At 50.6% G+C, this 13,566-nt stretch overlaps 5 protein-coding genes across 5 annotated transcripts; 3 read left to right on the top strand and 2 right to left on the bottom strand.

The window, feature by feature from the left end:
* Positions 1–159: 159 nt before the first annotated feature.
* Positions 160–964, top strand: SCP_0603070 (hypothetical protein; the record flags this gene model as incomplete). Its single annotated transcript, XM_027759441.1, has 2 exons — positions 160–610; positions 669–964. 2 exons carry the CDS (start codon positions 160–162, stop codon positions 962–964), a joined length of 747 nt encoding a protein of 248 aa, XP_027615242.1.
* A 2,441-nt stretch (positions 965–3,405) lies between these two features.
* On the bottom strand, positions 3,406–6,489 carry SCP_0603060 (hypothetical protein; the record flags this gene model as incomplete). The annotated part of the gene is made up of 9 exons (XM_027759440.1): positions 3,406–3,729; positions 3,825–4,406; positions 4,459–5,420; positions 5,467–5,646; positions 5,698–5,813; positions 5,863–5,991; positions 6,041–6,159; positions 6,214–6,294; positions 6,385–6,489. The coding sequence occupies 9 exons, from the start codon at positions 6,487–6,489 to the stop codon at positions 3,406–3,408; spliced, it is 2,598 nt and encodes an 865-aa protein (XP_027615241.1).
* An 875-nt stretch (positions 6,490–7,364) lies between these two features.
* SCP_0603050 (hypothetical protein) lies at positions 7,365–9,640 on the top strand (the record flags this gene model as incomplete). Its single annotated transcript, XM_027759439.1, has 8 exons — positions 7,365–7,434; positions 7,489–7,700; positions 7,748–7,915; positions 7,966–8,514; positions 8,574–8,682; positions 8,769–8,859; positions 9,211–9,466; positions 9,515–9,640. 8 exons carry the CDS (start codon positions 7,365–7,367, stop codon positions 9,638–9,640), a joined length of 1,581 nt encoding a protein of 526 aa, XP_027615240.1.
* A 15-nt stretch (positions 9,641–9,655) lies between these two features.
* SCP_0603040 (hypothetical protein) lies at positions 9,656–12,561 on the top strand (the record flags this gene model as incomplete). The annotated part of the gene is made up of 8 exons (XM_027759438.1): positions 9,656–10,333; positions 10,389–10,567; positions 10,613–10,733; positions 10,787–10,932; positions 10,985–11,376; positions 11,429–11,620; positions 11,670–11,781; positions 11,829–12,561. 8 exons carry the CDS (start codon positions 9,656–9,658, stop codon positions 12,559–12,561), a joined length of 2,553 nt encoding a protein of 850 aa, XP_027615239.1.
* A 567-nt stretch (positions 12,562–13,128) lies between these two features.
* SCP_0603030 (hypothetical protein) lies at positions 13,129–13,497 on the bottom strand (the record flags this gene model as incomplete). The annotated part of the gene is made up of 1 exon (XM_027759437.1): positions 13,129–13,497. The coding sequence occupies one exon, from the start codon at positions 13,495–13,497 to the stop codon at positions 13,129–13,131; it is 369 nt and encodes a 122-aa protein (XP_027615238.1).
* Positions 13,498–13,566: the final 69 nt, after the last annotated feature.

Raw genomic sequence — 13,566 nt, 5'->3', positions numbered from 1 at the left:
ACCTGGATCCACGACATTCTATTTCACATCACAGATAACCGCGATCCCCTTAACGACCGAAAGGTATAAAAAGGAGGAGAAGACGACATATCATCAATGCTCACTTCCGCTATAGACGACCTCGTTCACAATATACTCGCTGAAGTCGCCTCCACAATCATGAGCGTACCCGCATCGCCTACGCTTGTCAATGGAGTACCCTCTCGAGCACAGACACCCTTTATCCGCGCCTCATCGCCCTCACCATCTATCAAACTCAGTCACGCATCGGACGAACAAGAATTTGCCACACGTCTGATCTCGGCTATCCGTGTCCCTGTCGACTTCACAGATATCCTTGTCGCCTTACAAAATCGCCCGCAAGATCGACAAGCGGTGGTTTCCATGCAACGAGCGTTAGAAATGGTTGAGTGGATGCAGACAGCCAGACAAGAGCTCATCGCAGCAGAGGAAAGGATGAGTAGAGCCCGAACCAGAGTTGACCAAGTCTGGTCGTTGATGCGCAGTACGGTCACTCGTACAGCACAGGAGATTTGGAGGGAGCATGGGGACGAAGACATCGGACACATCCTCGGATACACCACTAATGGAATACCCGCATCCACTCCTCGTTCGTCGCCAGAACCAATTCCTGTTCGACCTCACCCTCCTCGTTCGCATGTACCCAGTGGACGATCTCCATTATCGCAACCATCTTTCTCGACCGCATCCACTTCTTCACATCGCAGTCATCCCTACAGGGATGGACATATCCCCGAACAAGGATCACGAACCAACCGGCGGACATGCTACAGATGCGGAGGAGATCATTATGTCCGCGACTGCCCCCGACGACGATGAAAATCACAATATTTCTTGTGGGACAAGAAACGTTAGACGGGAGCTGATGTTACAACGCTCCTCACTTGTGGCGCATCTTTTCTTTTCCTTTTCCTTGTTCCCTTTACGTTACCAGACCACGTGATCCAACACGTGACTCATCGGAGTGCAACCTCCGATTCTTTACCCAGATGTCCAGAACCCCTAGTCTAGGGTTACACCAGATCCAACTCCGGACCTTCTTCTTATCGCGCATGCAAGACGTGCATGTACACCTCATCTTTACCTCGTTCTGATACATGACTCGTTATCCCCATTAGTACTGATTATCTCTCATGATCTTACTCAGCTTTCTCATACATATTACTTCCTCGCTGTTACCTTGCCCAGATATCGTTTCACCTTATCTAGCCAATGAACGATCTCGCATTACTGCGTAGTACTGCGGATACCTTTTGTATAAGTAGACGACCTTGTCGAGCTGGATCCCCATCTCGACCTGGTTACCATTAAACCAGCTTTTCACTTGCCTTTGACTGAGATCGACCGTTGGTAGCAGACAGCTACTGCGAGTCATAAGAACGAACTCTGATCGACCTTCAGTGCGAGGACATCGCCAGAAGTGTCTCTTGAACGGACTTGTGTCTTAGACTAAGACCTTGTCTCGTGACGACTCGACTTGACGCTCGTGTTTCGCTGCCGCGTAACAGTTTATAAGAATCACTATATAAGATGTTACCAACGTGCGTACAAGAACCACTACAAAAAATGACACTAGAAAATGTTATAAACGTGTTTATAAGAATCACTACAAAAAATGACCCTAGAAACTGTTACAAATGTATTTATAAGAATCACTACAAAAAATGTTACCAACGTGCCTATAAGAATCACTACAAAAAATGACACTAGAGGCTGTTACAAATGTACCTATAAGAATCACTACAAAAAATGATGCTAGAAACTGTTACTAATGTGCCTACAAGGATTACTGCAAAAAATGTATACAATAAATTGTTATTATATTATCTACTAACTCCTAGTATGCCATCTGATAATGTGTAGTAAGTGTCCTACAATGTCCCACTATACATTGATAACAGTCTACAAAGTCACCTACTGACTCTTAGTATATTGTCTAGTAGCATTCAGCAAGTCAACAATAGTCTATTACACTGGGGCCTAATATACTCTTTAGTATCGGTTTGTAATGAGCTTACAATAGTCTGAACATGTCATCTGATGTCACTTTGTAACTAGTAACCTACAATAGTTAGATATGTCACCTAGTGTCAGTTTATATGATGCTTACAATAGTCTAGTATACCACCTAGTATCAGTTGGTAAGGGCCTTACAGTAGCCTACAAAGTCATATATTGGCTCCTAGCATGTTGTATAGTAATGTTTAGTAAGCCTCCTACAATGCCTTATTATACTGTTTATTGAATTCTAGTACACCCTCTAGTATCAGTTTGTAAGAGCCTCATAATGTTCAGATATGTCATCTAGGCCTTACAATAGTCTGAAATGCCACCTAGTATGGGTTTGTAGAGACCTTACAATAGCTCAGACTTGCAAGACCTGTTACCATTGTTGTCATAACCTGTACTTATACCAAAAGTCCGAGCTTGTAGTGCTTAAAAGCTGCCCTACAACAGTTACTAATAAAGCTAATAACCTTGAAGCCAAGCTCTATAGTGGTCCCAGGTATACCTGGTGAATGGCTCTTTAAACAGAAGTGCTGACTTTGAACAATTTGCTGCATGTAGTAATTATTCAGCCACCAGAGCGCTGAGAACGAAAAAAGTGTCGATGCGCTCGATTTTTTGGATCACATCGACACTTTTTTCGTTGTCCACTCAAAACCTTAACCAATTTAGGCAAGTCTCTAGCAGCTGGTTCCCACACTTTCAGCCAAACTTGCAGGGCTTGTAGCTCACTCAATTCTACTCGGATTTTGATAAACCCGGTAGGCATTCTGACCGGATTTTTGAGCCAAATCTGATGGTGTTACTGTCAGAACATCAGCATTACTTCCTGCAGTGCTATAATCCATTTTCTCTGTTTTCTCTCACTTCTGCTTGTTTCTTCCGGGAAAAACAAATGTAGGATGTTTAGGTGCATTATAGGGTGATTCTACAATTTAACTGGCATTTTTACAATTTTTCTACACTTTAGGCTGAGCATTCTAATCTAAAACTGAGATATCTCAGCCAGTTTTACTCAGGCTTCCTTAATTTAAAAGAGTATCTGCACTATTTTATGCATAGATTTTAATAATACTCAGGTCTACATCTTAGATATCATTACAAAAACTGGAAGTGTCTGGTTTAATGATGGGGTTACAACTGGGCAGACTTGTATACTAGAGGGACAAATAGAAAGTATGGATTCAACAGCGCTGACAAAGTGTAGATCAAAGATTAGTTCTGTTGTAGTATATGTTAAAGCATGACTGTATTAGATTATAATGTAGCAAAATGAATGTTTAATTATAAAAATATACAACTGTAATACTTTTGAATGATGAGTGTAAAAAAGACTAAACACATGTATCAGAAGTGTAGGCCTAATAGATATTAAAATCAGGAATCGTCCTTGCCATGCGTTAGCATTGGCCCACTCCAAGCAAGTGGCGAATTGTCTTCGCCAGAGCTGTCTTCGCCATCGGGCTCAGGATGTGCTGGTTGACGTTTCCGCTTTGGATCAGGAAGCTTCTTCAAATCTTTAACAGCTCCTAGTGGATGCTGACTGCAGGTATTCTTGGCGGGCGACTCATCCATCGCTTGACGCTGACTGCGAGTGATCCTGCCAGGGATATTACTCTGAAGGGCATCGGTGATCGACCTTCCCTGGAGCGCTTTGGCTTGACCTGACGGATGGCCTTCCGTGGCTGCCGCCTTCTTCGTCTTGGGTATAAACGGAGGCAGTGGCGGTCGTTCAGCACCACTGCTAGGTACGGATGCGTGCACATTGTCCTCTTCGCCATCATCAGAGGCCCCACCACCGGTCTCCTGGCGCGGCCCTTCATCTCCTCCACTTGGAATGATTGGGTTGTCAGCCATGGGGCAGGCTGGTGAGCCTTGTGAACTTTGGCAGTGGTAGCAGCGCCATTGTGAGTTCTTGCAGAGGCATCATCTTCCTGCTCCTCCTGGCCCCCAAGGCCATCGCCACCTTGTGGGGCACCAGGTATGGCAGGCTTGCTCACTGGCTTCACCATGGCATGGATGATGTTCCCTTCCACCATGTCCAAGGTAATGATCTCGCAACAGCGAAGCAGCTGCTCTACTGCATCAAATAAGATCGCCGAGTTCACCACATAGTCGGGAAGGTTCGTCAGTTCGCCCTCCTCAATAAACTGAGATCGTGTGAGGTCCCTCAGTGCCATACCAATCACGAGTGCAGATTGTTGTACGCCCTGTGGATGTAAGAACCGATATTTTGTGAGCCATGGTTTGTTGCCCAACCAGTTCTCGATGATGTCAAAGTTGTCCACCGCATGGAATGAAGGCGGGAGGTAGCGCTGGCTATATGACCATTCGCTCCAGGGAATTGGATCATACCTGGCGAAACGATACACCTGGGGCTATATGACGGATGATCAATGGTGGCTATGAATCCCCACGAGAGGAGCTCACCACAGTCGTAATCTTGACTTGCTTCAGCATATCCTGGTATCGCGGTTCGACAGAAAGGGTGGCGAGAAACACGTCTCTCCTTTTGATGAGGTGGGGCACAGTACTCCCCACAGTACTCCTGCCAGTGAGACGTGGGGCTCGGCCTTGAAGCTCAAGCCTCAGCTCCTTTGTACTGGGCTTCAGTTCACTCGATGCTTCATCAGTCTCCTCCATGTCAAATCTGTGCAGTGCACCCAGAGGAAGGTCTTGGCAATCTCGCTTCTCCTTCACCTTGGCACCACTACCGCTGGCTTGAGGTGCACCACCATTGTTAGCCTTACGTCCATTGGTGGTGGCGACCGCCTTGCCCTTCGCTTTATTCGCAATCACGCTCTCGCCATCCTCTGAATCTTCATCGCTGGCCGTATCTTCTTCAGAAGCCATGCTGAGTATATCTGGCGAACTCCGATCAGAGTCTTGGCTGCTTCTGGCATCATCTTCCGAGTCATATGCATCTTTCATCTTGCATTTACGCCCACCGCCTTTGGCTCCGCCAGGGGCAGCTTTGCCCTTTGTCGCCTTCGATGCCGCCTTTCCCGTGACCTTGCGCACAGGTTTACCCTTCTTCTTCACCTTCCCCGCCTTCTTCGGTGTGAGTGCTTCTTGGACCTTGTGTTCGGATCCTTCTTCTAATGCCTGTGCTGATCCGTCAAGTGGTGGAAGAGGATCATACTTGGCGAGAGCAGCTTCGCCATCCTTGTCGAAGTAGTGGGTGAATCGCATAGTCTGCTCAGGTCCATGTTCCTCTTGGCATGCCCACCAGTGGTCGAGGAGGGCACGAACGAGAACACTTGTCAACTTAGAGGGATCGATCCACTGGAAGTTCTCAGGTAGCATCTCCGCTGGAATAAACTCATTGATGTCGTCTATGCTGTTCAGCTTCGTCCATGGCGACTTGCAGTTCCGAACACCCTTCACCAATGCTGTAAACTGGTCAGCGTCTCTCAACACTCAGTGGGAGTGTCATACTATAGTGATGATTCATGAAGTCTCGAACTTGTACCTTCATCACCTTGAGAGACACTTCTGCCATACCTTCGGGCACTGATGGGAGCAGAGGAAAACTGTTGGCCATCAACCGAATCTTGTCCATGGCCCACATGCAATCAGCAGGTGTCTTCTTCACCGTCACCATAGTCTCAGTCACACCTAAGGAATCAGGTCAGTGTGCCAGCGACAATGCAACTGAGGTCTTTTTACTGTATTTGCCTTTGGCCCACTCAGAGAACACCTTTGCTAGAGGCTGGTAAGCACGCAGCCACCCAGGATAGGCCCCGAATGGAGTTCCATTGGTGATGGCATGGTTGACCTCCACCCTTCACTCGGGGGTTAGCAGATGGTGACAGTCGGACGGTCTACGCTCACATCTCTACCTTCAGACTCCCCCCCGCTTCCTTCGGATATGCTAGCATGAATGCCATGTGAATGCCCATGGTGTCCCACATAGTCTTGGCAAACTTCTTCAGATATTGCATCATTCGCTGCTCCCTCAGCCTGTCTTAGGTCAGGATTTGCCTTATGCTACATGACAGGAGGTACGCACTTCATTTTCGTCTTATCATCCAGAGTGCCATTGTGCCAACTCTCCACCTTTTCCTCATACACCTTCTGCTCCTCCTCGGACAGTTTTGCCCATTCAGCACTCCGTGCGACTCTCCACACCTTGGAGACATTGCAACCCTTTTCTGCTGCGAGTGCTCACGTGGCCTCAGTCACCTTGTCCCTCTCCAGTGCATCCCACACCTTGAAGGCATTGGGCTTGCCAGAAACATGCATACACTTTTTCATCGCTTTCTCCTGCACATGGCGGGCATGGTTATTGAGCCACTCTCAGATTTTCTGCGGTGAGAGTTAGTGGGGACCTCATAGACATGAAATACTGCTCACAGTTTCCACAATGATGTCGTCATAATTTGACGCGTCGACAAACTGTGTCTTCAGCTTCTGGTGCAAGCTCTGAACCAGAGTCTTGCGACCCTTGGCATCTGCCATGTCATAAGACCGCAGCTTCTCAGAGAGTATGGGCTGATGCTCCGTCAAAATTACAAATCTCGCTGGCATGCTTTCTCGATGTCGAGGATGAGATTTTTGTGTTGGGGCAGTGAAGGGGGTCGATAGCTCAACGGGCAGCACTCTGTCCATTTCCTCGTCGGCCGCCCACAACTCAACATGCACGTGCTGATGGCCCATTTGGGCTTACACCAATTACCCTCATCGCCATGGTGTGTGGTGACTGCTGAAGCATTGTATGTGTATTTTTCACAGTGGCGGGAGGTGGTAGTAGGTATGCACTAGCATTCATGCCTGGTGAAAGGCAATGTTGAATGCCGCTTCTATGGCAGAGCACACCATGCCAACTCTATCTCGTGAATGCTGAGTGGAGGCAATCTGGCGATCATCTGCATGCCAATCTGTGGGATAAAGGGCTTCCTCGGAGTTAGGCTCGGCCAATAAGATGACAGTGACGAAGGGCCCAGACATGGCGGACCATCCGGCCCATGATCTGGCATGGCGGCATAAAGTCTGGCTCGGCAGCATGATGAACATGTGAGATGTGCAAGGGACGTGCTTGCAAGCAACATGCAGGCAGATGAATGCATACTGTGCTTTGCCATTGTGGCCCCTCCTACATTCTCCCCTGCATCTGCAAGCCAACCGCCTGCGCCCGCCATACACCTGTGCGTTCCTTCAACCGATGCATGCTGTAATCGTCCCATTGATTGGCAGACAGCATCAAGATGAGCGATCTGTCACCCATGCCACTGACTGATCAGATAGCAGGAGTCTTGAAGCTCATGTTCCGCTGAAAGCTCCATCTGGCCACTCATGCAGCCCATTCTGCACCATCCATAGAAGTGCCTCCATCCATGCCATCCGCCCTCCTAATAGAGTGCAATGGCATTGCAGATGCTCTTGTGAAGGCCATCCGTAATCCTGGTAGTCATTAGTCTTGCCACAGGTCTGATCACACTGATCACGCCATTGTAATAGTAAGGCTGCAGTGGGACATTGATAGATATTGCGACAGCCTTTCAATTCAGCCCACGGGGCAGAATGAAGTCCTTGAGGCAGAACTGGAACGGAAGTGGCCTCCTCCATTTGGTGAGAGTGAAATACGCATAGACCAGCCCGCCACCCTCGTGGACATGCACGGACGTATCTTGGCTTGGATACTTCCAAGAGTGTTGATACCAGACCGTCAGGTGAGTGGCTTGCCCAGCCTTGCACTGTGATCTGACAAATTTGTCAGACAAAGATGCTCCAAGCGACCAGGGCCCTACACCCAGCAATAGCAGCCAGTAAGCCTTTCAGCACCACCGCCAGTTGGCGACACAACCCGTTGTACTTCTTGCCTCCTGAGGAGTGTGCCCAATTCCCAGCGGGCTCCTTGTGTCTCTCACCAGGTTGGTTCCAACAAGTAAGAGAGGTGGGTCTCCTCGCCACGCCATTTGTCTTGCGTCTGGACAGCCTTTGCAGCATATGGAGTCTGGGAGGCTGGAGACCTCCGCCAGCCTGAAGCTTGAGGGCGGAAGAAGTTGGCTGCATGATATTCATGACTCCTCCGCATTGTTGGGCGCCATCCTGGTCATTGTTCACCCAACGCTATATGCCGCAGGACGCCAGTGCTTGGGTTCGATCCAGCAAGACCCAGAATTGCGAGAGATGGCGCTGAACTGGTCGTCACCATTCAATGCGCTCCAGGTGATCGCCAACCGGGAAACTCCTTTCCACCGAGATAGCAAGACAAGATACACGTTCTACGACCTGTTGGCGACGTTGGGCAACTACACTTGCGCGTGGTTGAACTTCCCCGCCATGCGTGTCGCCATCGATTATAGTCCTGGAACCGTCATAGCCTTCTGTGGAAAGGCAATTCGTCATGGCGTCACTCAAGCAGATGGCGAAAGGCTCATCTATGCATACTTCATGCGAGAGGGTGTCCAGAACAGGCTAGGCATTCCAGCGCCCCACTGGATGCAAGCTTCATATTACGCCTCACACATTGGCATGTGCACAGTTCATCACTGAGTCTGCATTCCTAACTCAGAACAGGTCCTAACTGGCTCGCTTATTAGAGGGACATCATGCCAAAGACTGATGGAGATGAGAACACTATGCAGGGGATGGAGACTGTCGATGGCAGCTTCGTTGGTGGGACAAAGTTGGCGGAGGTGATGGCGAAATGTATGGAGTCACGAATTTCCGAATCCTAGCTGAAGGTTGGCGAGCGCGTGGTACGAGTGCGCGTTTCACATCTTGACAGTGTTCAGCTCAAGGTGTAGTTATCACTGATGGCAGCGTATGGTTGGCGGACCTCGAAGTTGGCAGAGGTGGTGGCAAAATGTATTCAGTCGAGAAGTTGTGAGTGCTAGTGGGGCAGATGGCGGCAGTGTTGGCGAGCGCACGGTGCAAGTGCACATTTCCCTTTTGAACATTATGCTACTCCGAGTCAAGGCAAAGTTAGCACTGAGGGCGACATACAATTGGCGGACCTCTCGCCAACATGGCATCCTTATCTGCATAACACTGATATGGTGCCTAAAGAGACCACGAGGTGATAAGGCCCAGGCATTGCAGCCATTCTTAACCACCTTGATGAGTAGTCTGGTGGGCAGCAAGGCCGTGTGTGATTTGCACGTGTTGTGCGATAGGGACACAATGCTCATCGATTGGCTTGGAATACGACTCCCCACTGACCTGAACCATGAGCAGACGCAACAAAAGCAGGCTCGTTGTAGACCTGGATGACGAGGTTGAGTTTGTGACCAAGGTAGCTAAGCAGACCACTAGGGGAGTACGCTATGTGGACGTACCTTTGCCCATGCCTACGGGTTCAAACGTGCCATCGCCTTCCAAAAGTCCATCGAAGGCTCCAGCTTCAGGCTCCTTGTTTAACTTGGATGATGGCGACGTCCTGGGCAACATAGGTGTGCCGATTCCACTGGATCCGGCGGCTCGGAAGACAAAAGTGGGCACTCCTGCCATGACCATCTGACGGTCTGACCATGCGCGATAGACCCAGAATGACTTCATGAGGGACTGGATACCCCACCGTGATGACTATCTTCATGCCATTGTCGAGATGGAAGCCCCGCCTGAGCCCAGAAACTGTGCGGAATGCAAGATTGGCGAGGGACGGTGACGATGCCTGGACTGTATGGGCAGACCGCTCACCTGTACCGACCGCTGTCGTAACGGCCATCAGCGTGCTCCTTTCCATCGGATAGAGCATTGGCAGGGTCAGTATTTTGAGCCGGCATCACTGTATTGGGTTGGCGTCTGCATCCATTTGGGGCATGGCGGAGATCCCTGCCCTCTGGGCACCTTCACAGCACATAACAACCCTGCGCCGGTGGTGGCCCCGGGGTCCGATTTCTGGAATGTCTCCAATGAAGACGTAAATGCACATGATGGCGAGGTCTCAGATGATGGTGAGGTCCCATTCAACTTTGCACCTCTGGCAGGCACCCTTGACAGTGAAGCAAGGCAAACCGACGATGCTCCCGATCCCACTTGGGAGGAAGATGTGCCACCGGTGCTCTCCCGGCCACCTCGCCGTGATAGTTACGGGAATCGGATCATAGTCATTGTCGACATCTCTGGTGTTCACCATATCGGCGTTGACTGGTGCCAGTGTGAGATGGCAGTGGAGCGTGACATGCAGCTTCTTCAAATGGGACTTTACCCTGGTACCGTCAAGGATCCCCATACCGCCTTCACATTCGCCGTCCTCAACGATTTCCTTCTAGAGAACAAAGAGTGCAAGACGGCGGCATTGAACTACTACAGCAAGCTCAAATGGGTCACGAGCAATGCCTTCCCTGGCACCGTTCCCGTAAGTGTTCACATGCATTCCCATGGCCCAACCGTTCATGCCAGTTCCTCGCCAGGACCGTTATCGTAAGCTGATGCGAGTGTCCCACCAATGGTGCCAATTCAAATATCGCAAGTGGCACGGCTTCTCACATGATGCCCTCCGTCCTGTGGAGAAGGGTGGCCTCGCCATCTTTTGTCCCGCCTGTCCCCAGCCTGGGCTCAACCTGCCTTTCGATTGGCAAGCGGATCCAGTGTAGTGGAAGTTCAAACGCAGCTTCGTCATGGATGGCAATTTCAGTGCAGAGCACATGAAGATGAAGCACCCCGAGGAGAACGTCGCCCTCAGTGATGGCCAGGCATTCATGGTCGGCCAAGAGGATTACAAGGCTCATCTGGCGGTGACCATGGAGTCGCATCAGGTGCGTGTCTGGCTGCATGTTCTTCTTCTGCCCTTGACTCCTAAGCCCACCAGCGCTCCACTTGTCACGAGCACCGTGCTGTCAATCAGGCCAATGTGGATCGTGCCAACCTTGACGCCACAGGAATCGGGGCCACTGCTTGCGCCAGACATGGTTTCTTCATCCCTCATACTGTCGTCGATTTCCAGAAGGGAGAAAGGTTCGCATATGTCTCTTGTCATGATTCATTCTCACCGACGCACCCTCTGCAGACAAATGAATATGGATTACTCTCTCAGCAATGCACTCCTGACCCTCACTGGTATCACCCTCGTCCTCGTCATGTACGACATCATGTGCCAGTATGGCGTGCATGTCCGCAAACGTTTCCGCCACAGCGCCTATCTGAGGATGCCCTTCGAGCTCAAGGTAGACCAAGGCATTGGCTTGTTTCATGTGCATGGACACCAAGATTGCTGCTTCCAACGGTTCTCGCCCAACTTTATAGTTGGCACTGGTATGGTTGATGGCGAGGTCATCGAGACCCTGTGGGTGCCAACAAATGAGGTCTCAGGCAGTACCAGAGGCATGACCCGAGCGCACCGCCAAGAAGTCCTTGACGATCACATGAATGACTCCAACTGGAAGAAGACGACTCACATGGGTGAGCCTGGTTCCTCCTTCCCTATTTGCCACCTGGCTTATGCTGCCTATAGTGCCAACCTTGATGACAAAGTGGAAACGCGTGCTCCTGGGCTTCCCACGAAGCAAGGAGTCCTTTGAAGCTTTATCTGCACCCACAAATGAGGATGTCCTTGAGGCATGGCAGAAGGAGTACGATGACGCTATGGAGGCTCGCCAAAATGATCCGAAGATCATGGACACCTTCGATGTCCAGCTCATGAAGGGTGAGTATCCTTCCATCGTCGTGTGGCATGTAGTTGACGTGAATGCAAGCCCCGGGTAAAGACCTCACCCAACTCAGACTGGCGGGCGAGGAGTCCGCCAAGGGCTTAGAGAAGGGCACCGCTGGATGGTTGTCGACTGGCCTCAAAATTCAAGAAGCACAGTGAGTTTGCCTCATCTTAACAAAAATACAGCTCTGACGGCCTTCAGGCTTATGCTTGTGAATGATATCCGCAAGGCAGGTGAAAATATGAGCGTGGCGGAGGACCTCAAGACTCTCGAGCGCCGTCAGCGCCTCGAAGTCAGCATTCTCACATTCCAACGTCGCTCTGAGAAGTTCATGGGAAGGTTGGAGGACACTCCCGCCATGGAAGATTGTGACGATGGTGCGCTCTGGGATTCCTTGGATGAGAATCCTTTTCAAATACACCCGGAGGACGCTGAGTATGGCGAGGATGCGATTCCTCCCGAGCGAGCTTCCTTGAATTTGCCTTCGCAGATCGGATTCGTGGCCGCCGTCGCCAACGGGCTCCAGACCCTGGCGGCCCAAGAGTTGGAGTTGCGCAAAGGCCTGATGAATGACATCCTCCACGAGCTTCGCATGGCGTTTGGACTGAAGTCTTACCTCTACTGCAAGAGGGTTCGTCCCGCCAACAGCGTCGGAACAATGACCCGTGCACAGGCGGAGGTTCATACTGCCGATCAGACCATCTTGGCCTGCGCCAGGCTCTATTCCGCCAACCGACGCGCCATTATGCGCTTGGGCACCACCGATGAAGACTTGGCCCTTTATCGCCCTTTGGATAAGAAGGACCTGCATGTGAAGACTGCTGTCATCGAGGCTAGCACCTCCGGGCTCAGGAATGTCAACCTGGCTTGGTTCTGGACCGTGGATGTCGCTGGAGATCGAGGTTCATCAGAATGGATGGATGAGTGTGCGTAATTGTCCGATCGATCTCTAGGCCTCCTGCTAATTTACCCTCCAGTCTATAGAGTGAATTGGCTGCGTGCCAGAGCTCGATATGAGAGATGGAGGGAGGAGCGTGTCTTGGTCCACTCTGAAATGGCCTGGACCATAGCTACCTTCAAGCGGAATGTGGAACGATGGGCTCACTGGCTCGAGATGACGGATCCTTCCTGGCGGGGTCATGTTTGCTATGCCACCAGGCAAGTGAGTATGTGGCGAACCTTCGCCAGCCACGCCACTGACGCCTTCAGCCACATCCTCGCCCTGGACATTGAGGATGAAAGGGCGGGCGATGAAAATGTGCCTTGAGTCAGGGTTCACTGGGGTGTACACATATTCATGTTTGCTATATCGATGTAGTGATTGTCATGTATGTAATTCCTACTCACCAATATCACATTTGGCGAAGTGACCTCCATCCTCACCTGAGGGCTTCATCTTGGCATGTGCTCTCCAATCGCATGACATCAGACATCAGATAAGGTCGATCAGATATCAACCTCGGATCATCCACTCACCATCATGTCTGCCCAGTCTTCAACATCAGATGCGCGCCCCTGCCTGTTCTCCAGAGGGAGGTTGCAGTTGGAAGTCTACACTTAGAGGATCCAAGAAGCTGTTCTGGCACTGGAGCCTGACCCAGATCACTTCACCAAGGTCCGTTGAGAGGAAGGCTTGCGCCGGGAGATGGTACACCTTTCTTGCTGATATCGCCTGACCCTGCTGAGTCCTGTGCAGTTCGCTGTCAGGGGTATCTGTGGTGACCTCGCGTTGGCGGGTCATGCTGACCATATTGATCATGGTGGAGTTATCGCCAGTCTCCTCACTGTCTGCACTTTCAATCGCGAAGTTCTGCGCCCCATCAGCATTGACGTCAAGGCGATTCCACGCCCCACCACCCTCATTCCTCATCCTAAGAACCTACTCGAGGATTCACCCGACTACTGGTGGAAATGGGATCATCAGGTTGGGCCGGCGGGG

Source organism: Sparassis crispa (assembly GCF_003851025.1).
Source record: "Sparassis crispa DNA, contig_000005F, whole genome shotgun sequence".
Taxonomy (NCBI): domain Eukaryota; kingdom Fungi; phylum Basidiomycota; class Agaricomycetes; order Polyporales; family Sparassidaceae; genus Sparassis; species Sparassis crispa.
This window is presented reverse-complemented; position numbering and strand designations above follow the sequence as displayed.